The sequence below is a fragment of the Anomaloglossus baeobatrachus genome, chromosome 6 (genome assembly GCF_048569485.1).
Source record: "Anomaloglossus baeobatrachus isolate aAnoBae1 chromosome 6, aAnoBae1.hap1, whole genome shotgun sequence".
Taxonomy (NCBI): domain Eukaryota; kingdom Metazoa; phylum Chordata; class Amphibia; order Anura; family Aromobatidae; genus Anomaloglossus; species Anomaloglossus baeobatrachus.
This window is the reverse complement of record NC_134358.1, coordinates 266,323,091-266,347,607: the sequence shown is the minus strand read 5'-3', so window position 1 is coordinate 266,347,607 and position 24,517 is coordinate 266,323,091. Positions and strand designations below refer to the sequence as shown.

The window sequence follows — 24,517 nt, the reverse complement described above, 5'->3', positions numbered from 1 at the left end:
GTGACAAGGCAAGAATCTGCATAACTCATCATATGCTAAATAGTTGCAAGTCACATTTATGTATGAGATAGCCAAGATGATTGTCTATAAAATGAAAGTAGTTTCAAGCCCAAAGCTGTAGTGGATGGTGAGATATGGAACATGAAAGTCAAAGGTTCAAAACATTGTTACCCTTTTGCTTGTCAGTGTACATATATAACACTCTTAGTTTTTGTGATGGGAGAGAGAGAAAAACATTTAGTTTCAATATGATCTGTGTAATCCACTTACAAAGTAAATTTGGAGATGGAAACCAGCTCTGTCATACATAGTATATACCGCCAGACTGTCACCTGGCGGTGCGTCAATAGGACACACTGATCTGCTTATCCACGTTTGATAATTCGCTCATTAAATTGGCGTAAACCAGATGATGTCATAACAGCAGGGCATAATGGGGAAGTCTGCACAACATTTGTATTTTCTCCCTGTGTTTGCTTAGAGATTCTCTGGGTACTCAAATTTCCTGTTAGATTTCTTGGCTTTCGGTGAAATTCACCAGCAAATTATAGCCAAAAGTTTCAAGACTGACAAATTTTGGTTTTCACAAATGTTGCTGCTTCAATGTATGTAGATCATTTACCGTAGTCAGATGCTTATTTGTAGATTCTGAAGTACAGTTGTAAACATTTCAGAAGTTTTTAGTCTTTCATTGACAAATCCATCAAGTTTATACAAAGTTTATGCAATATTTACAGTGTAGCCCCTTATTTTCCAAGACTTCTGCAATTCGCCCTGGCTGCTGGATATCAGCTTCTGGGCCAAATCCTGACTGAATGGAACCCATGGCTAATTAATGCTCGCAATTTATGACAATTTCTGTGTTTTGTTTGTCCACCTGCTTTTTTAGGATAGTTCACAGGTTCTCATTTGGATTGAGGTTGTCACGCCTAGCATGGCCGGATTGGGAGAGTGAGTGGTTGGGGGGCCGCTGCCTTACCCTCAAGCTAAGGAGGGATCCTAGGCTGACCCTCAACCCATAATTATGCTTAATGGAAGCGACGTCTGAGTCCCCAGCCTCTCCCTATCTCCTGTCCTAGCCCTGGTGATAATGTCCCCTCCACACCCACCACGCAAGGGGACAGACTGGGACGTAGATCCCCGAAACTCCACTAACAAAAACCACAGATGGGGGTAACAACAACACTCAGGCACCAATAAACAGCCAGCAGGGGAAAACACACGGGAGTGAACGGGAACCGAGAAGGGTAAGGGGAAAGTAACAACGCCAGGGAGAAATACCACACAACCAAATACCAGACTAGTGAAGCAGGAAGGAATGCGTCCGTCCACCTCCGGACCAAGCTCTCCAGAAAGATCCGGACTAACCGGCACCTCCTGCTGGAAGCAGTGGGTTTTTATCCAGGCTGGTAGGGGACATCAGCTGGACCAGATGATAAACTTAGCAGAGTCTGCTGCTGAAAAACAGAAACTGACAGTAACCCCTTGTGTGCCTAAAGTAATAAAACACGTTTAATGTGTGTGATCTAGGATGGTATGAGAGGAAGCCCAACCTGAGCCTGTCACAAAACTCAGCAAAAGAAAAACATGATGGAGATCTAGAGAGTTTCCTGGACATGGACCATAAATGTCAATGTTTTGTTCACTTTACTTAGTTATCACTTTTGCCTTGTGGCTTAGCGCTCCATCATCATGGAAAAATAATTGTTTATTCCCAACTTCTACTGGATTGTCAGATGGAGAAGTTGCTCTTGATGGATATTTAGATCCAATTCTTTATTCTGACAGTGTGCTTAGGCAAAATTGTGAGTGAGTCCACTGCCTTAATTGAAGAGCCGCCACACATGACTGTTCTCAGGATGTTTTACTGTTGGCATGACTCAACACGCATGGTAGCGCTCACTATTTTCTTATCCACACAACCATTCTTCCAAGACGCTTCAAACAGTCTGAGGAAGACTTCATCAGAGAAAATAACTTTACCCCAATCCTCTAGAGTCCAATCTCTGTACTTTCTACTGAATGTCAGTCTATCCTTGATGTTTTGCTTTGACAGAAGTGGCTTTAAGCCTAGCTGTAATGAACTATGGGTTCTCAGGCTTGTCAGATGTCTAAGTTCAATCACATTCTTTCATTTATGGGTTAAACTTGCTATTAAAATGGAAGCATGGATCTGGTTGTTGGCTACAGCCAACACTAGTCCATTTACTTAGGACAGTTTTCATGCATGGTTATGCTACACTAAAGGAAACTGGTCAAGTCCCCTTACTATCCACAACTGACACTGTAGTCGTGTGGATGCAGATTCTTTATTCTGATGAGGACTTGGAAAAATTAACTTTTACTGCATTAATGCATATGCTAATAAGGTGTGCCTTTTTTGCCCCCAAGACTAGACTTTCTTCTGATCTTCTAATTATGCCTTCCTAGGTGTGGCTAAAATCCTGCATACAATATTTGTTATGGTAGGACAATTATACAGGCTTTCAATGACGCCCAAGGTAACATGATTAGATTAGCATATTCAATGATGCAGAATAAAAGTTGATTTTTAAGATTTAAGTTTTAGTATGCAACATAATAGATCTTATCATATTAAAGAAAGCCCCATTCATACTTTTATAGTAGTGGTCATAGGCAGTCAGGAGACCTGACTGGTTCTCTTTAAACCTTTGACGACAAGTGCCATGAATGTACAGAGCAGATCAATGGAGCGGGGTCAGGAGCTGAGCCTTCCCCATTCCCAGCAGATGATGACAGCCGGGGGCCTGTGCCTGTCATGACAGTACTCCTGTGAATGCAAACCTCTAACGGTGGTTCATAGGGGATGATGATTTGTGCTATACACAGCAATACTATACAATTGCTATATACGGTTTAAGCAATCGGTCAATCACAGATTCTAGTTCCCTAAAGTGGTTAAAAAACATAAAGTAAATCGTAAAAGAAAATGTATTGACAAATATTAAAAAAATAAATAAATTAAAAAAAATTGCCATTTCTTTCCCTCATTTAAAATAAAAATCTTTAAAAAACTTTAAAAAAATTGTTATTGCTGCATCTATAAAAGTCCAATCTACCAAAACATAACATTAACCAAATGGTTAGAACTATAAAGAGAAAAAAAATGTTTTGTTCTCTGCAGCACAGAAGAAAAAGAAATCTATAAGAAAGCAATCAAAATGTGGCATCAACCCCAAAATGATATTAATAAAAGCATTACAGCACCCTGAAAAAATAAAAAAAACTCTCACGCACCTCTAAGACTTCAAAATGAAAACAGTATATCACAATAGACGCCATAAAAAAACAAATGTGAAATTGCAGTTTTTGTGTATTTCACTAAACTTGAATTTTTTTTCCCGAGTTCCAGTAAAACTAATGGTGTCATTCTAAATTATTATTTGTCCCTCAAAAAAACAAGCCTCCATATGGGTATGTGGGCATAAAAGTAGAAAAAAGTATGGTTTTTGGGAGAAGAGGAGGGAAAAAACAAAAAATGCAAAAATGAAAAATTGACCATTCTCTAGGGTGTTAGGGCGGATGTCTTATGAGTAGACCTGTTCTTATGCATTATTTGGGCATATAAAGGAGTCCCAAAGTTCCAGAACCTTCTACTGTGGTGGATTTTATCCGATCATGCCATACATGATGGCCCTTCATTATTTTCGGGGTGCCAGGTGCGGCTGTTTGAAGTGAGACACTGAGGAAGCTAAGCTTTAGGCCTCGGTTCCACTTGCGTTTTGCATGGACAAGTGCAATCTAATAAAACATCTTATTGCTCTCACTCTAGTGCAAAACCATGAGGCAGGGTCCATCTGCGATTGATTTCTCATGCCATTTCAGCATAAGAAATGAATTGCAGCATGCTGTGTTTGGCAGCGACTCTCGGCTCACACGCACCCATACAAGCCTATGGGTGCTTGTGAAACATTGCACTGCACTCGCATGTCATCCGACTGCAGTGCGAAGTACATAGAGACAGGCAGGGGAGGAGAGGGAGAAAGTTCCCTCCCTCTTCTCCACAGCTGTGATCCGATCGGAAAATCGCATCACAGTCGCAGGACTCTCGGCTCACGCTCACAGCAGAGGGTTATTAGCATATCGCTTCTGATGCTCTCGCATCGGAAGCTGTACGCAAGTGAAACTGAAGCCTTACATTTAGTTACATAATGTGGTGATTCTCTGCAGATACCTGAGCATTGGTATACGCCGGAGTGCCTCGGTAATGTTATTTCCACTCCTGCAGTTACACCATGTATCTCCTCTCTCAGTATCATTTAATGAATGTATTTTAATCCAATGTTACAGTCAACTTGTTTAACAAATTCCTGTTTTCACAGTAGGGTGAACGGTTGCGTCTTGCATCACAATGAATGTTAGCGTAGGTCTTATTAGGAAATTCCTCACATGTAGTACAATATGTTCTGTCGTATTTTACTAATATTTCCCCAGTTCCCCCTCCCTGCATAATGTATTGTACACTCGGGCATACTTTTTAACCTTTTGTATCTCTGTACAGAACACAATTTCCTTGCCGCTATGATGCACATCACAGTGTAGCTCGGGTTGATGAGCATTTTTATCTCACTCCCTCGTAAGCAGAGGGATATAGACGCGGTAAATCAGTATAAAATAGACATATTTCCAGCGTGAATTGATGTTTTCCATGAATTTTTAAAATCCATAGCCTCATTTTATCATGGCAGTCATCACAGAGGGAACACTAGCAGCCAGGCACATTTTACTTGGCTTTATTGTTTGTTTAACTGTAGAGCTGTAGGTCCAGTAATGTCAAATTATAATTTCTGTTGGATTTTCTTGCAGATATCCTCTGAGAGTCAGAGACCTAGAAATGGGACAGCAAGAAGATTGATGCCGAATACAATAGAAGAAATAACCTGGTTTGGGAATTAAAGAAGGAACTTCAAGTGTGTATGCTTTCCGCTCACAGCTTTGATACTGCAATATGAGGACTTTTGGATGCTTTTTATTTCTTGTTTTTTGGGTTAATCAGCCCCAGAAAAGCTGTACCACTCCTCTTCCAGAAAGGACTACTCCTACTGTGGAGCCAACAGAAGACCTAGAAGCCAACCAAGGAAATGAAACCAACCAAGGAAATGAACCCAACCAAGGAAATGAACCCAACCAAGGAAATGACCTTGAAAAGAGCCGTTCTAAGAGAAGCTGGATGTGGAATCAATTTTTTCTTCTTGAGGAATATACGGGCACAGATCCCCAATATGTTGGCAAGGTATTGTATCTATGTTCAAGTTTTAAATCTAGATATTGGAATGGCATGGCAGACGGTGGAGACAGTTGGGTCGAAAAGTGCAGTCTCTCGGTAATTTACTACCGGGGTTATAAAGCCAGCATCTGCTATCGGTAACTAGATGAGTGGCTTGTGGGAGAAAAGAGGAGCTGCCACACTAGATACATGGCCTGCAAATCTCCAACCAATTATAAAAATGTTTGCAGCTAATCATTCCCTTCCCTGACATTTTGGCAGGATTCCTGCTGCATGTGTTGAACAGCACTTTGTGGGATTGAGACAAAGGTATTGAGTATTACTGAAAGAGAGAAACACTGGTATTTTACACGTCCAGTAATATAATAAAAAGAGTGTTTTTCAGAATTTTGCACCTCATGCTCTCCAGTTTAATTTAGGTTATTTCAAGTGACTTTGAATAGCGACTGCCAGTCAGAAATCACATTAAAATTGAGTATATGAATTTTAGCTCATGATGTGGATGGAAAGCTAAAGACTAACCATTACAGCATTTGGCCCTTTTCACACCAAATTTGGCACATTATATTGTGTGAAAAAATATTTTGCGACTGGGTAAGAAATTATCCCTTTCATCATAAAGTAAAGGTGTTCAGGATTAGGAGAGCGATGCTGCTTTCTTTTAGGAACAGCCCCACTCGGGACCATGGTTGGTGTTTTGTATTGCAGCTCTGAACCATTGAAGTGAATAAGACTGAGCTGTAAAAAACATACATCATGTGAACTGGTGTGGCACTGCTATTGGAAGTGAGCAGCCATGTTTTTCTATTCCTGTACAACCCCAGGATCACCCGACAGTCTCCACTGATAGATTCTTTTTATGATGTGAGCCATTACATTCCAACTCATCCAGTGGTAGGAGGTTGTCTTTGTAGTACCTTGTTATGGCATGTTGCCCTTGTATTACATGGCGTGACCAATCATTTGAATCGCCACCATTAGAGATGGTGCAATAAAGTTCTGTTTTCGTACCGAACATGGACTTTACAAAAGAATCAGTGTTCAAGTTCGGAGTTCGGGTGCTTTACCTATTCTAACTACTCAATTGAGCATCGCTGTGCTCAGGCACGCTCGGTGCTCGGCCCAATGCCAGCTGCTTGCAGTGTTTCAGCGGCTCACACTGTGGGAAAATCAGTGTTATCAGATTTAGTATCTACAGAAAAAAACAAACCCTCTCTCCCCCGGAAATGCTCAGTTTATGGCTGGTTGCATGTGGGCAAAGCCGAACTGCCCAAATACTGACTTCCATTTGGATTCAGGTCAAGTCCGGGTCCATAACTGATCTTTATCTAAAGTCCAGTTGAACCTGCCAAATCCAAACTTCAACAGATTTGCTCATCTCTAGCCGCCATGCAATACTAAACTTGCCTGGCTTGTCATGGTTTCCTTTGCTGGAGCATACCCTGATAAGCATTTAGTAGGGAAAACAAGTTATCACCTATCCTGAGGATAGGTGATAATTTGCTGATCACTGGGTGTCCAACCGCTTGGACACCACGGATTTTCAGAATGGACAATTTTTATCCCCCTTAAAAAATGGAAGGGTTTTGATACCAGACTACTGCTCCATTCATAATGTATGGAACTGGCGGAAAAAAGAAGAGCTAGTGCACTGCCACTCCAATCTAGCAGGGTTTAAAAGTGCCTTGTTCTGCCAATCTGTGTGGGTACAGGCGGTCAGACCCCCAATGATCAACAAGTAACAACTATCCGGTGAACAGGTGATAACTTCATTTTAATGCACAACCCCTTTTATTACACCTCCCACAGTCTGATCTACTGCTCTTTCTCACACACAAGTTGCATGGCTGCTGCCTTATAGTGCATTTTCTCCAATTATTTGGGGAATTCAATAGTGAAAGATTAATATATGTTGATATGTATAATTCTTATATATACTTTTTTTTACAGTAAACAAAATATTCCACGCTTATCATGCGAAGTGAAACACTTTGACATACTGCTATATTATTTATATCTTCATACTATCATATATGTGAATGTATTACAGTCTTCACATTAATGTAGATATATCCCACCTACAGGGCACTTTCCGAGCTGCGGAATGCAGAAGATTTATTAACTAGAATACCATTGAAAGAAAAATTGCTAAACTGTTTGTACTTAATTTACATAAGTGGGGTGACTAAGAACATTCATAAATAGACCAAATATATAACACGTTATTCCTCTAAATGTAACGAGGAGTCAAGTCAACTATGTTTTCGTCCTATGCCATTTGCTCCATTTGCAGCACGTTGCACCATTTTGACGCCTCTATTGATAAGTGCGTCCATATGTTTCTCGGTGGCCTGTGTACTCATGTAGCCTGCTCTGTATGTATGAGATATGTACAGCCTATATAGATAAGCAGACAGGCAGCTCATGTAAGCTGTCACTGTCTATGTGCACCTAAGGCCTGATCTCATGCACGGGAGGCTGAAAAGCAACACAGGAAAAAATATTCTCCATCTGCAGAGCTTCTATAAAATTGGTTTTCCTTATTGCAAAATGACGGGAGAATTACGTGTCACTTTCTATAGATGTCTGTCCTCTCCACATTAGACAGCTGATCTCAGGGACCACTACTGGTAGGGAGGTGGTGCTTTATAAAACAATTATATTACAGAACTGGGCACAATAATAATGTCTCTGTATGACTCCCGATGAGCCGGCACCGGTATGTGCTGCTCCGTGCACTTACCTACGCTGACTCCTGCCTTTAGGTTATTAATATAAACTAGCTAGGACTCCTTACATCTCCTCTCTGATGGACCATGGAATACTATAGTACATTGCCCTTTGTTGGTCATTGCTCGAGTGACCACAAAAGGAGTAGTGTTGGAGATTAGCTAATCACCTGGACAGCTTCATTTTTAGAAAGGTTTGTCCAAATACGAAAACCCCTTTAATTACTTCAGTTTAATTGATCGTGTCTTCAGGTGATAGGACCGGGGGGAGCAGCTTTCTTTCTTGGCGCAGCCCGTTTCTGAGTCAGTGTCAGTCGTGAGCATGTGATGTACTTTCCAGTTCTGCTGTGCGTCTGTATAAGCTAGGTGTCACGAAGAATGCAGAGCTGTTTATTTTTTCTCACCATCTGCACATTTGCTCGCTATGATCGGTCTTTTCAACATTTTTACCGGTATGTTTTAATTATAGAATGAAGATTGAAATGTTTATCATTTTCATATTTCTCCACATTGAAATTAAATCATAAACATGCCAGCTATAAGAAACTCACGTACCCACCAAAGAAGACGCTTCTTTTTAGGTGTCTTTCTGGTCACTTTTTCGTGGTAACTTCGCCGCTAGTGTTGTTTTATATTTTTATGTATACATTTTAGTGAGCAGCTTCTGTAGGAATAGTCAGGTCATTTCCCTTAACCAATTTGCACCTATATATTACATAAAGCGGTTAAAGATGCTATAAAGACTGAACATAAGCATAACAAGTGATTTTCGCATAGTAGTGCATATGTTTATTGTTTTTAGGGCTCACTCACACGAGCGTATACATCAGATGTGAGCTATCTGATGGCATTTGGACCAATACTAGTCTATGGGGCAGTGCTTATGAGTGTAGTATTGCTCATGCGAATTCAGCATTAGAAAGAAATTGCAGCATTCAAAGTCTGAGTGTGTGGAAATCATCAGACTGCACTCAGATGATATCGGAGTGCAGTCCAATTTCCGAAGGACGTGTATCAGTGTGGAGCACACATGTGTCCGTGTTCTCCACATGGCAGCATGTCCGTTTTTCAATGGCAGCAGGGGCGTCACATTGACCACACACTGATGTGATCCGTGTGACATCAGTGTGACACGTACCAAAGAAAACAAGTTTCTTTGAAATACAATGATTTTTTATACTCCCCTGTCTCCAGCCCTGTTGTCTTCAGCACTGTTGTCACTTGCTACCGGGCCCTCTCATTAAGCTCATGCATCTTTATTTCATTGCGGACCCAGGAGCAACAGCAGCGCCTGGCAGGTATGTACAGAAGTTCCTGCTGTCCATGTGCTATTACAGGTAGCACAATGAGCACTGACAGCACATGCTGAATACACATGGAACACGCACACACATACGCACCCATACCATGGACCGTGAAAAATGTGCGTTTTTATCACAAACATGTGAAGAGGGCCTTACACAGACTGTGGCACATGTCCTCCCTCTGCTACACAGACGTCTGCACATGGTCCTCCCCTGTTGGTCTGACTGCTTTACATGGTCCTCCCTCTGTTTTACAGACTGCTTTACATGGTCCTCCCTCTGTTTTACAGACTGCTGCACATGGTCCTCCCTCTGTTTTACAGACTGCTGCACATGGTCCTCCCTCTGTTTTAGACTGCTGCACATGGTCCTCCCTCTGTTTTACAGACTGCTGCACATGGTCCTCCCTCTGTTACACAGACTGTGACACATGGTACTCCCTCTGTTACACAGACTTCTGTACATAGTCCTCGCTGTGTTGAACAGACTGCTGCACATGGTCCTCCCGCTTTCTACAGATTGCTGCACATGTCTTCCCCCCTCCACAGACTGCTGCACATGGTCCTCCCTCTGTTTCTACAGATTGCTGCACATGTCCTCCCCCCACCACAGACTGCTGCACATGGTCCTCCCTGTAGGACAGATTGCTGTACATGGTTCCAGCTCTGTTATACAGACTACTGTACATGGTCCTCCCTCTGTCAGACAAACTGCTGGATATGGTCATCCCTCTGTTACACAGACTGCTGCACATGGTCCTCCCCTGTTGGACAGACTGCTGCACATGGTCCTTCCCTGTTGGACAGACTGCTGTACATGGTTCTCCCTTTGTTACACAGACTGCTGCATATGTCCTGCCTCTATTACACAGACGGCTGTGTGTCGCCAGGGGTTAAGGAGATACCCAGAACCGGGCCAAGGGGTCGCTTCTGGAAAGGGGATCACGGTGTCGTGACCCGGTCTGTGCTCCCTGGTTCCACAATAAAAGGGGGGGTTATGTTCGTGACGCCACCCGTGGAATGTGATCAGAGATGACCACCGCTGCTGCAGAACCTCCGGGGTGATGGAAGGCAGCTTGAGATGGGACGGCTCCCCACGGGTAGAGCCTTTTCCCCGGGGCAGTATGTTAGTCTATGGGGGGAGTGCAGGACACGAGCACAATAAACAGGCAGACTCACGGTTTTGCAGTTTCTTTGTCTTTTACTGATGATGTTATTCAGCAGAGTACTGTCCACGGAGTCTGTGAGGGGTTCAGGGTTTCTCCCACCCAGCCGGGCCGTTTTGGCTTCCTTGCCTGCACTGTGTGTCTGTGGCCCTGCTGCTGCGTGAACTATGCAGCTGGCTCTGTGCTCCTCGGTACCGACCTGACAGGCAACTCGAGTCCTTACTAGTATGTTCCTGAACTCTGCGCTTGTTGCTTGTGTCTGTGGTACAGGTGAAAGATCTGGAATCTTCACTTCTCTGGTGGTAACTGTGCAGCATGTAACCTGCAGTCTCGGATCCAGCATCCGTTCTGTGTGCTCCACTGGGATGAACTCAGCAATGCTCTGTCTCCCAGGAATGTTCTCTGTGTAATCTGTCTCCTTTCCTCAGACCCTCAGCTAGGCCTGGAATTGGTCAGTGGATCCTGAGGTGAGCTAAAGCCAGCTTCCAACCTGCAGATCCTTTCTCCTCAGTGCTCTGCACTGAACTTCCAAACTGAAACCACTTCTGACCATTTCCTCCCCCCCAGCAGAATATACAGGGAAGCAGCTTGGTCTCCCCCTTCTGGCCAGGAGGTCTTGGTGTTGTGTGTGGGGAGTTAACCCTTTGTGTTGTTACTGTGGCAACCCTGGGGTGCCACATTCCCCCTTAGTGAAGAACAGTACTCCGGGACTGTGAAACAAACAAACAAGTTATCACAACAATTATATATATACAGAGTCTCAAAAGGAAAAAATACAAAAACCTTAAAGCTCAAAAAGAGTCCAAAATGTTCAAAAATATATAAGTGTTCATACAGTATAGTCTCTGTAGGTACTGGGCTTTTGGTCTTAACGTTGCAATTAAATAAACATTTCAATCAACAAACACTTCTTAAAGGTGTCTCTACTCTGGTCATAAGTGCAGTAGGCCTCACGGCCCTTGGGCCACCAACATGTGATCAAGTTGTAACTCTCCGGGCTGCCACCTTACACCACTCTTCTCTCACCTTTTCTGTACACTAAACTGTTACGGTTTTTCATATAAACATTATAACATATGTACATTTTATATGCAATTCCACATTAGTCTTTATATCTTGCTGGTATCTGACCCTGAGTACTACGCTGTGATCTGCGTACTGCTGTTGTACTGGGTGTACTTAGCATAATGGTGTGGGTGGAAGTGTACCTATTTGGTGTTTCTGGTACTTGTGAGGATGGGGTACTGACTGTAGGACTGGCAAGCTCACTGGGACCAGGAATCTGTTCTTCCTCTACGGTTTCAACTTCCAGTTCTTCATGTCTTGGGACTTCTTGTGGTATGAGTTCTGATGCTGGTTCCACCACTTGAGGGAAGGCGATCATTGGGACTACTACTGCTCCATAGTAATTTGGCCATGTTTTTGGGAAATCTCCTAAGACTGTATGGAACACATCTTCTTCCTCCTTAACAGGTTGTACCTGTATGGGTAAGGTGACTTTTGGTGTCTTCAGGGTTTCAGGACACGGTTTGAGTTGATCTCTTGACACGACAGCTGATGTCCTTCCTTCATCCTTACTGATGAGACACACTTTGGGATTATCCATACTGGACGGTAAGACTGTATATGGGGTGGTTTCCCACTGATTATCCAATTTGTTTGTGCGCCGTTTCCTCTTGAGAACTTGGTCACCAGGTTGCAATGGGGTTGCTAGAGCATGCTGGTTGAAGTTTCTCTCCTGTCTTCCCCTAGCTTGTTGGAGACTTTTCTCTACGCACTCTTGTACTTGGCGATACTGCTGCTGACGTAGGGTATCCCAATTGGATTCTTGAACTTCTGCATCTGGCTTCAGAATTCCCATATCTAAATCAATTGGCAGTTTACCGGGCCTTGCACGCATAAGGTAAGTGGGGGTGCAGTTTGTAGAACTCACCGGGACATGATTGTACAAGTCCACCAAGTCTGGCAATTTCTCTGGCCATTGATTTCTTTCTGACTCTGGTAAGGTCTTCAACAGGTCAATCACAATATGGTTCATCTTCTCACATAAGCCATTTGTTTGGGGATGGTATGCTGTTGTGCGGATCTTTTTACAGCCATACATGTTGCAGAATTCTTGGAAGATCTGTGATTCGAAAGCTGGACCTTGATCTGCAAGGACTTGTTCTGGGTAACCATGGGGTCTGCAAAAGTACGTCTGGAATGCTTTAGCTGCTGTTCTAGCTGTAAGGTCTTTCACGGGTACCACCACTAAGAAGCGTGAGTAATGGTCCACGATGGTTAAGGCATAGACATAGCCGGACCGGCTTGGTGACAACTTGACGTGGTCTAATGCGACTAGCTCGAGTGGTTGCTTGGTTACTATGGACTGGAGTGGAGCTCTCTGGTTCTGTTGATCCTTTCTTCTGAGGTTGCACGGTCCGCATTTTCTACACCAATCTTCAATTGATTTTCTCATGCCAACCCAGTAGAATCTTTCTCTTAAGAGCACTTCCAACTTTTTCCAACCAAAATGACCAGCACCGTCATGGTAAGCTTCCAGAACCATCTTGACGTCTCTCTTGGGCACGATGATCTGCCAGACCAACTCATGTGTTTTTGGATTGGTGTGCCTTCTACAGAGCTTCCCTTGGTACAGGAACAATTTACCTCTCTCTTTCCAGAGATGTTGTGTCTCAGCTGGGGCATTCTGATTAGGATAAGCACCTTGTTGTGTAAGCAGTTCTTTCACTAGCTTCACAGCTGGATCACTGTCTTGTGTGTCAGCCCATCCGTGGTGTGCTAATGGGTTGAGAGTTGCCTGCTGTTGTTTTTGGTAGACACTCGGTTGATACTGTCCCACCTTAGGACGGTGAAAAGCCGGCAGCTCAATTTCTTCCAGTCCCTCCGGTTCCTCTTCCACGTTCCCCGAGTGTGGCATCCGGGATAAGGCATCTGCATTCCCATTCTTGTGGCCTGCCCTGTACTTGATGACAAAGTTGTAGTTTGACAGTCGGGCTATCCATCGCTGTTCCAGCGCACCTAATTTTGCCGAGTCCAGGTGGGTCAACGGATTGTTGTCAGTAAAGATGGTAAATTCTGCAGCTGCCAGGTAGTGTTTGAAACGCTCTGTTACAGCCCAAACTACTGCCAGTAATTCTAACTTGAAGGAGCTGTAATTCTCTGGGTTTCTTTCTGTAGGCCGGAGCTTCCTGCTTGCAAAGGCAATAACTTTCTCCTTGCCTTCCTGCTTTTGAGACAATACTGCTCCCAGTCCTACGTTGCTGGCATCCGTGTACAAAATGAAGGGTTGATGGTAATCTGGATATGCCAGGATCTCTTCTCCTGTCAGTGCCCACTTCAACTTCTTAAAGGACTCTTCTCTCTCATCACTCCACTGGAAAGGAGGATTTCGGGCTGCAGACTTCTTTGACTGTCCTACCAGGATGTCTTGTAGGGGAGCTGCTAGCTTCGTGAACCCTTTTATAAATCTTCTATAGTAGCCTACCAGTCCCAGGAATTGCCTCACCTCTTTCACGCTGGTGGGTCTCGGCCAATCTCTGATCACGGTAACTTTTTCAGGATCTGGTGCTACCCCTTCTGAGCTCACGACATGTCCCAGGTACTGTACCCTTGCCTTTAGAAGGTGACACTTGGATGGCTTGATTTTCATGCCGTATCCGGATAAGGCTTCAAACACTTCTGCCAGGTCTTGTAGATGCTGTTCATAGGTCTTGGAGTAGACTATGACGTCATCCAGGTACAGGAGGACAGTTTCAAAGTTCTTATGTCCTAGGCAGCACTCCATCATTCGCTGGAAGGTTCCAGGTGCGTTGCAGAGTCCAAACGGCATACAATTGAACTCACAGAGGCCCATCGGCGTGGTGAATGCTGTCTTCTCCTTATCAGCCTCTGCCACAGGAACTTGCCAATACCCACTAGTCAGATCTAGGGTGGAAAAGTAAGTAGCGGATTTTAATGCAGCCAATGACTCTTCTATCCTAGGTAATGGGTATGCATCCTTGTGTGTAATGCGGTTGATCCGTCTGTAGTCTACACACATCCTCATGGTCCCGTCTTTTTTCTTAACTAGCACTAGTGGGGCTGCCCAGGGGCTACAACTGTCTCTTATTACCCCTGCTTCTTTCATTTCTTTGAGCATGTCTTTGGCGCATTGGTAGTGAGCCGGTGGTACTGGTCTATACCTCTCCTTTATGGGTGGATGGTTACCTGTGGGTATAGTGTGCTCTACCCCTTTGATCTGCCCAAAGTCTAATGGGTGTTTGCTGAATATTTGTTCATATTCTTTCACTACCCTGTATACTCCATGCTTTTGATGGGAGGGTGTAGAATTGGTACCTACATGTAGCTTTTGGCACCAATCCTCCAGCTTTCCCTCTGAGCCATTGTCCTCCGCCTGATTTGACGGCTTCAAGGGCTCAACGGTGGTGATGGCGTTGTTATCAACCGTATATAGCTTAGCCATGGTAGCATACTTAGGTAGGGTGACCTCATCTTCCCCACAATTTTGAAGGCGTATTGGCACTCTCCCCCTGTGTACCTCAACTATTCCTCTGGCCGTCAGTACAGTGGGCCTACTGTCTGAGTACACGGGTTCTACCAGGGCCTGATAGTCTCGCCCTCTGATGCCTATTGCGGCTCTACACCAGACCAGCATTTCTGTTTTGGGAGGAATTACAATAGGTATTGGGTCACTTACCCTTGCACTGCCAATTTCACCTCCTGACATTTCTACCTGCTGCTTCAGCATCAAGGCTTTAATTTCCTTCTGCAGGAGTCTCTGTTGCCCAGGTTTGGCAGTCTCGACGATCTGCTGCAAGACAGTAATTACCTCTGCAAAACAATTTTCAATTACATTCATTCCTAGCAGCATAGTTGGTTCACGTTCTCGTCGGTCAACATCAACAATGATAATACCCTGATTCTGCAATTCTACTCTCCCAATCTTAATGGTCATTTCTCTGAAACCAACCTGTGGTACTAATTCACCATTGCTAGCCCATATATTCAATGCAACATTAGATGGACCACTGCTAACGTCTGAATCAGCCCAGTACCTCTTATAAAGGACATGCGGAATTGATGTTATTTGGGAACCAGTGTCCAGCAAGGCGTTGAGCGGAATGCCATCCAGCACGATGGGGATGACTGGACGTCCCCCCACATACTTGTCGTGCCAGGGTGAAGGGCCTTGAGAGTTCATTCCTGAGGAGCGGGCCGCCTCCCCAGGGGATCCCCATTTAAAGCACATTCACGGGCAAAGTGACCTGGCTCATTGCAACGGCGGCAAATGGGCTGTCCATCCGGCTGGTAGCGGTCGCTAGGTCGTCCTCTCGTCGCTTGGTATCTCCTAGGCCTCATCCATGGGACATCCTCCTTGCTGGTCGCCAGCTCAATCTTGGGTGCAGACTTGGATCCACGCAGCTCCTGGACGATTCTAGCCATGGAAGCAACAGTGTCTGTAAGGGCTTCAAGCTTTTGATGTAGAGCCTCATTAGTGATCGGCTCCAGGTGGTTAGCAGCAGCCGCTGACATGGCCGATGTCACCGGCACTACTGGCTGCTGGGGTGCCACTGTAAGGTGTTGAACAGAGTCTATATCCTGCGGCTCCTCCACCTGCTGGAGGCGGATGGCTCTATCCTTTAGCTGGGCAAATGTTAGTCCTGGATCCTGGATCACCATCATGCTGAGTTGTCCCCGGTGGGAAGGGGATGAGAGTCCATCCAGGAATTGGTCTATCAGCAGCTTATCTGCTCCAGGGGCTAAGGCAGGTTCTGCTAATTTAAGTGCTCTGAGCGCCTCCTGTAAGTTTAAGGCAAAGTCTCTTGCGCTCTCTCTAGGTTTTTGCTTGCATCCAAAGAACCTCATTTTAGCCCGGCTGCCAGCAGTGGATTCAAAAGCTGCTTTTAGTCCAGCTATTATATGCTCTACAGTGTCCTTTGCATCGTCCGGCCAGGATGTAGCCTCCCGCTGGGCATTGCCAGTTAACTGTCCCATAAGCATACCAACACGCTGAGCTTCTGTCAGGGGGTACATGCTGTAGTAGATTTTTAGCTTTCCGATAAAGTCATTAAGTGTGTTGGGCTCACCTGAGTACTGCGGCAGCCACACTGCACCCGGGGTGTACGGCATCAGGAACGGCATGATAGGTGCCGCTGCACCGCCGGGCACAACAGCGTCTCCCTGCTGCGACATCTTTGCGCCCCCTTAGTTAATTTCACCAGTCTTCTTGACAGCAAGCCTGGGACACTTTTCTGCGTTTTCGTGCGGGTCGCAGCACCGAGCGCACCTCCTCTGCAAGCGGTAGGCGGAGTCTTAGTTTAGGCGCGATATTTTCCCGCGCGTAGCAGGTAATGGCGTGATTAAAGATGGCGCCTGGAAAATTTTACCAATGATGTTTTTGGATTTTTCCAGGTATCTTTGCAAAGTTTAAAGTCCGTTCTTTGTTGCAACAATTCACAGTGCAAGTCTTTTATGCGATGTAATAAGTCTTTACAGGCACACGTCACCCGGGTTGCAGCCGGGTCCAGTCCGCATCCTGTTCGTGACGCCAAAGTTGTGTCGCCAGGGGTTAAGGAGATACCCAGAACCGGGCCAAGGGGTCGCTTCTGGAAAGGGGATCACGGTGTCGTGACCCGGTCTGTGCTCCCTGGTTCCACAATAAAAGGGGGGGGTTATGTTCGTGACGCCACCCGTGGAATGTAATCAGAGATGACCACCGCTGCTGCAGAACCTCCGGGGTGATGGAAGGCAGCTTGAGATGGGACGGCTCCCCACGGGTAGAGCCTTTTCCCCGGGGCAGTATGTTAGTCTATGGGGGGAGTGCAGGACACGAGCACAATAAACAGGCAGACTCACGGTTTTGCAGTTTCTTTGTCTTTTACTGATGATGTTATTCAGCACAGTACTGTCCACGGAGTCTGTGAGGGGTTCAGGGTTTCTCCCACCCAGCCGGGCCGTTTTGGCTTCCTTGCCTGCACTGTGTGTCTGTGGCCCTGCTGCTGCGTGAACTATGCAGCTGGCTCTGTGCTCCTCGGTACCGACCTGACAGGCAACTCGAGTCCTTACTAGTATGTTCCTGAACTCTGCGCTTGTTGCTTGTGTCTGTGGTACAGGTGAAAGATCTGGAATCTTCACTTCTCTGGTGGTAACTGTGCAGTATGTAACCTGCAGTCTCGGATCCAGCATCCGTTCTGTGTGCTCCACTGGGATGAACTCAGCAATGCTCTGTCTCCCAGGAATGTTCTCTGTGTAATCTGTCTCCTTTCCTCAGACCCTCAGCTAGGCCTGGAATTGGTCAGTGGATCCTGAGGTGAGCTAAAGCCAGCTTCCAACCTGCAGATCCTTTCTCCTCAGTGCTCTGCACTGAACTTCCAAACTGAAACCACTTCTGACCATTTCCTCCCCCCCAGCAGAATATACAGGGAAGCAGCTTGGTCTCCCCCTTCTGGCCAGGAGGTCTTGGTGTTGTGTGTGGGGAGTTAACCCTTTGTGTTGTTACTGTGGCAACCCTGGGGTGCCACAGCTGCACATGTCCACCCCTGTTGGACAGACTGCTGCACATATCCTCCCTCTGTTGCACAGAGTGCTGCACATGGTTCTCCCTTTGTTACACAGACTGCTGCATTTGTCTTCCCTCTAATACACATACTGCAGCACATGTCCTGCCTCTATTACACAGACGGCTGCACATGGTCCACCCCTGTTAGACAGACTGCTGCACATGGTCCTCCTATGTTGGATAAACTGCTGCACATCGTCCCAGCTCTGTTATACTGGCTGCTGTGCATGGTCCTCCTATTATACTGTTGCACCTGGTCCTCCCCTGTTGGACAGACTACTGCACATGGTCCGCCCTCTGTTATACAGACTGCTGTACATTGTCCACCCTCTGTTATACAGACTGCTGCACATGATCTTCCCCTGTTCGACAGACTGCTGCACATCTTCCAAGATCTGTTATACAGGCTGCTGTACATGGTTCTCCTCTGTTATAATGACTGAAGCACCTTGTTCTCCACTGTTGGACAGACTGCTGCACATGGTCCTGCTTCTGTTATACAGACTGTTGTACATGGTCCTCCCTATATTATACAGACTGTAAAATTCCTACGTATGTCATTGGCTATATTAAAAAAATATGGAAAACGTCTGTGACGTTATCTATTTTGGAACTCCCTCTGCAGCGCCTCCTATTTTCCGACTTCACCTCTGACAATGTCTCTGGCACGTAACAGCTCAACCATGAATTTAGACTTGTGCAGATAGCCAGTCCTTTATCACATCTGCATTCTGTTGCATTGATGCAGTCTGGTTGCTTTGTATCAGTCTGCAGCTGGTGACCTTGAGTACGCATACTTTTCCTGATATGTAGCAGTAACCAGAAAACAGACTGAAATATATATCCAACATCAGCTGCAGGTTTTAAAACTCCATCTTGCTCCTCATATACAAAATAAAACTTGGTTATAGAAAGGTATATAGTAGTTATGTAAAAAAAAACATGGAGAAACATATATATATATATATATATATATATATATATATATATATATATATTGTACGCTTACAGTAGAAAGGCATATAGAGAAATATTTTTTTGTATTCTCACACTTACACAAAACAGCCTAATTATGCCACCAATAATGTAGTGTCAAGCACATCACCAATAATTTCTCCTTCCTCTCCATTTTTGCCTCATCATGTTATTTCTGTGAGTGTATACCTTTAATTGCTGCAGAAAATACTATTAATTTCTAATGTGATAGTAGAAGGAGTGATAGATTTGACTTTTATGTTGGGAATTAGTTGCATCTGCCCGGTTCATTTGAACCATATGTTGAAATTCCCCCTGTGACAGAAGAAGCGCTCGCTTGTCTCCAGGTGAGAAATGTATGTGCTTCACTATAAAAAAAAAAAAATCAAAAACAAAAAAGAACTATAAAGGAAATTTATCAGACCCATTAAATTTTATTTCCCAGCTGATGAATAATATATTTACAGTTGTTGCGAGACCGCTTATTTCACCATTTTAAATATTAAGTGGAGGTTTTTAGCTTCTCTGCTGAGTCTGAATTTGGAAGGAAAAAGATGAAAACCTAAACACACAGTGGATTATCTCCATATATTTTAAGGATAATGTCTACATTACTTTTTCATTTCTTAAAAATGAAAATGTAAGCAAGGGTGAAGTTGTCACACCTCCCGTCTCCTTACACCAGTTTGGCGTGTTTGTATTCCATTAATTCATTGATTACATTGATCAGAGAATGACCTATTCTTTAAAAAGTTTTCATGTTTTATGTTTTTCTAAAAAATGTTGCAATTTTTTTCATATAATATTGTTTATTCACTTATTGAGATTAGTTCCACAGCGCTTTCCACACATCAGAAACACTGTCCCCATTTCTGTTATTCCTCCTAGAAGTGTATGAGTAATTTATTACTGCTCCTCCAGTCTAAAGCTCGTGACCCTGCCCAGTCCGATTGTGCTATAGTCATCACTGATTGTGTAATGAAACACCCCTAACAAGGCACATCTAGTTGTCACGTTATTGGTACATTTCCTGGAGGAGTAATAGAGGAACGTCACAGCACAACACTGAGTTCTAAATAAAGATGCCCCAGATGCCGGGTGCGGGGACACAATCTCTTTAAGGAATCCTTACTGAATCTCTATGCATATAGGTCAGTTTGATTCATGTACATGTGGGTCACCGAATAACACAATTCCAATCCACAAAAGTGGGCCATCAGACTGTTCTAAGAGGACAATGAAAGTATTAGAATTCAGTTATGTATGGATAGATAGATAGATAGATAGATAGATAGATGGATAGGTAGATAGATAGATAGATAGATAGATAGATAGATAGATAGATGGATAGGTAGATAGATAGATAGATAGATAGATAGATAGATAGATAGATAGATGGATAGAGGGATAGATAGATAGATAGAGGGATAGACAGACAGATGGATAGAGGGATGGATAGAGGGATGGATAGAGGGATAGATAGATAGATAGATAGATAGATAGATAGATAGATAGATGGATAGGTAGATAGATAGATAGATAGATAGATAGATAGATGGATAGGTAGATAGATAGATAGATAGATAGACAGACAGATGGATAGAGGGATGGATAGAGGGATGGATAGAGGGATAGATAGATAGATAGATAGATAGATAGATAGATAGATAGATAGATAGATGAATAGATAATAGATAGATAGATGATAGAGAGATGATAGATAGATAGAAAATAGATAGATAGATAGATAGATGAATAGATAATAGATAGATAGATGATAGAGAGATGATAGATAGATAGAAAATAGATAGATAGATAAATAGATGATAGATAGATAGATAGATATAGATAGATAATTTGTATTTGGTCCTGCCAATAAAGCTTATTTGATTTGATTTGATTTGATTTGATTTGATAGAGAGAGAGATAGAGGGATAGATTTAAAGATAGATAGATGGATAGATAGAGGGATAGATAGAGAGATAGATAATAGATAGATAAATAGATAGATAGATAGATGGATAGATAGATAAATAGATAGATAGATAGATAATAGATAGATAATAGATAGATAGATAGATAATAGATAGATAGATAGATAGATAGATAGATAGATAATAGATAGATAATAGATAGATGGATAGATAATAGATAGATAGATAGAGAGATAGATAGATAGATAAATAGATAGATAGATAGATAATAGATAGATAATAGATAGATAGATATGTGTCGCCAGGGGTTAAGGGGATACCCAGAACCGGGCCAAGGGGTCGCTTCTGGAAAGGGGATCACGGTGTCGTGACCCGGTCTGTGCTCCCTGGTTCCACAATAAAAAGGGGGGTTGTGTTCGTGACGCCACCCGTGGAATGTGATCAGAGATGACCACCGCTGCTGCAGAACCTCCGGGGTGATGGAAGGCAGCTTGAGATGGGACGGCTCCCCACGGGTAGAGCCTTTTCCCCGGGGCAGTATGTTAGTCTATGGGGGGAGTGCAGGACACGAGCACAATAAACAGGCAGACTCACGGTTTTGCAGTTTCTTTGTCCTTTACTGATGATGGTATTCAGCAGAGTACTGTCCACGGAGTCTGTGAGGGGTTCAGGGCTTCTCCCACCCAGCCGGGCCGTTTTGGCTTCCTTGCCTGCACTGTGTGTCTGTGGCCCCGCTGCTGAGTGAACTATGCAGCTGGCTCTGCTCTGCTCTGCTCCTAGGTACCGACCTGACAGGCAACTCGAGTCCTTCCTAGTATGTTCCTGAACTCTGCGCTTGTTGCTTGTGTCTGTGGTACAGGTGAAAGATCTGGAATCTTCACTTCTCTGGTGGTAACTGTACAGTATGTAACCTGCAGTCTCGGATCCAGCATCCGTTCTGTGTGCTCCACTGGGATGAGCGCAGCAATGCTTTGTCTCCCAGGAATGTTCCTCTGTGTACGCTTTCTCCTTTCCTCAGACCCTCAGCTAGGCCTGGAATTGGTCAGTGGATCCTGAGGTGAGCTAAAGCCAGCTTCCAACCTACAGAGATCCTTTCTCCTCAGTCCTCTGCACTGAACTTCCAAACTGAAACTACTTCTGACCATTTCCTCCCTCCACCAGAATATACAGGGAAGCAGCTTGGTCTCCCCCTTCTGGCCAGGAGGTCTTGGTGTTGTGTGTGGGGAGTTAACCCTTTGTGTTGTTACTGTGGCAACCCTGGGGTGCCACATTCCCCCTTAGTGAAGAACAGTACTCCGGGACTGTGAAACAAACAAACAAGTTATCACAACAATTGTATATATACAGAGTCTCAAAAGGAAAAAATACAAAAACCTTAAAGCTCAAAAAGAGTCCAAAATGTTCAAAAATATGTAAGTGTTCATACAGTATAGTCTCTGTAGGTACTGGGCTTTTGGTCTTAACGTTGCAATTATATAAACATTTAAACAACCAAACGCTTCTTACAGGTGCCTCTACTCTGGTCATAAGTGCAGTAGACCTCACGGCCCTCGGGCCACCAACAATGTGATCAAGTTGTAACTCTCCGTGCTGCCACCTTACACCACTCTTCTCTCACCTTTTCTGTACACTAAACTGTTACGGTTTTTCATATAAACATTATAACATATGTACATTTTATATGCAATTCCACATTAGTCTTTATATCTTGCTGGTATCTGACCCTGAGTACTACGCTGTGACCTGCGTACTGCTGGTGTACTGGGTGTACTTAGCATAATGGTGTGGGTGGAAGTGTACCTATTTGGTGTTTCTGGTACTTGTGAGGATGGGGGGCTGACTGTAGGACTGGCAAGCTCACTGGGACCAGGAATCTGTTCTTCCTCTACGGTTTCAACTTCCAGTTCTTCTTGTCTTGAGACTTCTTGTGGTATGGGTTCTGATTGTGGTTCCACCACTTGAGGGAAGGCGATCATTGGGACTACTACTGCTCCATAGTAATTTGGCCATGTTTTTGGGAAATCTCCTAAGACTGTATGGAATACATCTTCTTCCTTCTTGACAGGTTGTACCTGTACGGGTAAGGTGACTTCTGGTGTCTTGAGGGTTTCAGGACACGGTTTGAGTTGATCTCTTGAAACGACAGCTGATGTCCTTCCTTCATCCTTACTGATTAGACACACTTTGGGATTATCCATACTGGATGGTAAGACTGTATATGGGGTGGTTTCCCACTGATTATCCAATTTGTTTGTGCGCCGTTTCCTCTTGAGAACTTGGTCACCAGGTTGCAATAGGGTTGCTAGAGCATGCTGGTTGAAGGTTCTCTCCTGTCTTCCCCTAGCTTGTTGGAGACTTTTCTCTACGCACTCTTGTACTTGGCGATACTGCTGCTGACGTAGGGTATCCCAATTGGATTCTTGAACTTCTGCATCTGGCTTCAGAATTCCCATATCTAGATCAATTGGCAGTTTACCGGGCCTTGCACGCATAAGGTAAGCGGGGGTGCAGTTTGTAGAACTCACCGGGACATGATTGTACAAGTCCACCAAGTCTGGCAATTTCTCTGGCCATTGATTTCTTTCTGACTCTGGTAAGGTCTTCAACAGGTCAATCACAATATGGTTCATCTTCTCACATAAGCCATTTGTTTGGGGATGGTATGCTGTTGTGCGGATCTTTTTACAGCCATACATGTTGCAGAATTCTTGGAAAATCTGTGATTCAAAAGCTGGACCTTGATCTGCAAGGACTTGTTCTGGGTAACCATGGGGTCTGCAAAAGTACGTCTGGAATGCTTTAGCTGCTGTTCTAGCTGTAAGGTCTTTCACGGGTACCACCACTAAGAAGCGTGAGTAATGGTCCACGATGGTTAAGGCATAGACATAGCCGGACCGGCTTGGTGACAACTTGACGTGGTCTAATGCGACTAGCTCGAGTGGTTGCTTGGTTACTATGGACTGGAGTGGAGCTCTCTGGTTCTGTTGATCCTTTCTTCTGAGGTTGCATGGTCCGCATTTTCTACACCAATCTTCAATTGATTTTTTCATGCCAACCCAGTAGAATCTTTCTCTTAAGAGCACTTCCAACTTTTTCCAACCAAAATGACCAGCACCGTCGTGGTAAGCTTCCAGAACCATCTTGACGTCTCTCTTGGGCACGATGATCTGCCAGACCAACTCATGTGTTTTTGGATTGGTGTGCCTTCTACAGAGCTTCCCTTGGTACAGGAACAATTTACCTCTCTCTTTCCAGAGATGTTGTGTCTCAGCTGGGGCATTCTGATTAGGGTATGCACCTTGTTGTGTAAGCAGTTCTTTCACTAGCTTCACAGCTGGATCGCTGTCTTGTGTGTCAGCCCATCCGTGGTGTGCTAATGGGTTGAGAGTTGCCTGCTGTTGTTTTTGGTAGACACTCGGTTGATACTGCCCAATCTTAGGACGGTGAAAGGCCGGCAGCTCAATTTCTTCCAGTCCCTCCGGTTCCTCTTCCACGTTCCCCGAGTGTGGCATCCGGGATAAGGCATCTGCATTCCCATTCTTGTGGCCTGCCCGGTACTTGATGACAAAGTTGTAGTTTGACAGTCGGGCTATCCATCGGT

General features: G+C 44.3%; 1 protein-coding gene across 2 annotated transcripts in view; it reads left to right on the top strand.

Annotated features, from left to right (window-relative positions):
* The window catches only part of LOC142243200 (cadherin-6-like), a 431,398-nt gene that overhangs the window by 165,342 nt on the left and 241,539 nt on the right, over positions 1-24,517 (top strand). For both annotated transcript variants that reach the window (XM_075314854.1, XM_075314855.1), the window contains one exon: positions 4,828-5,254. In XM_075314854.1, coding sequence (XP_075170969.1) covers positions 4,970-5,254 — 285 coding nt within the window. In that variant the 5' untranslated portion in view covers positions 4,828-4,969. The remainder of the gene's footprint in view (positions 1-4,827; positions 5,255-24,517) is intronic.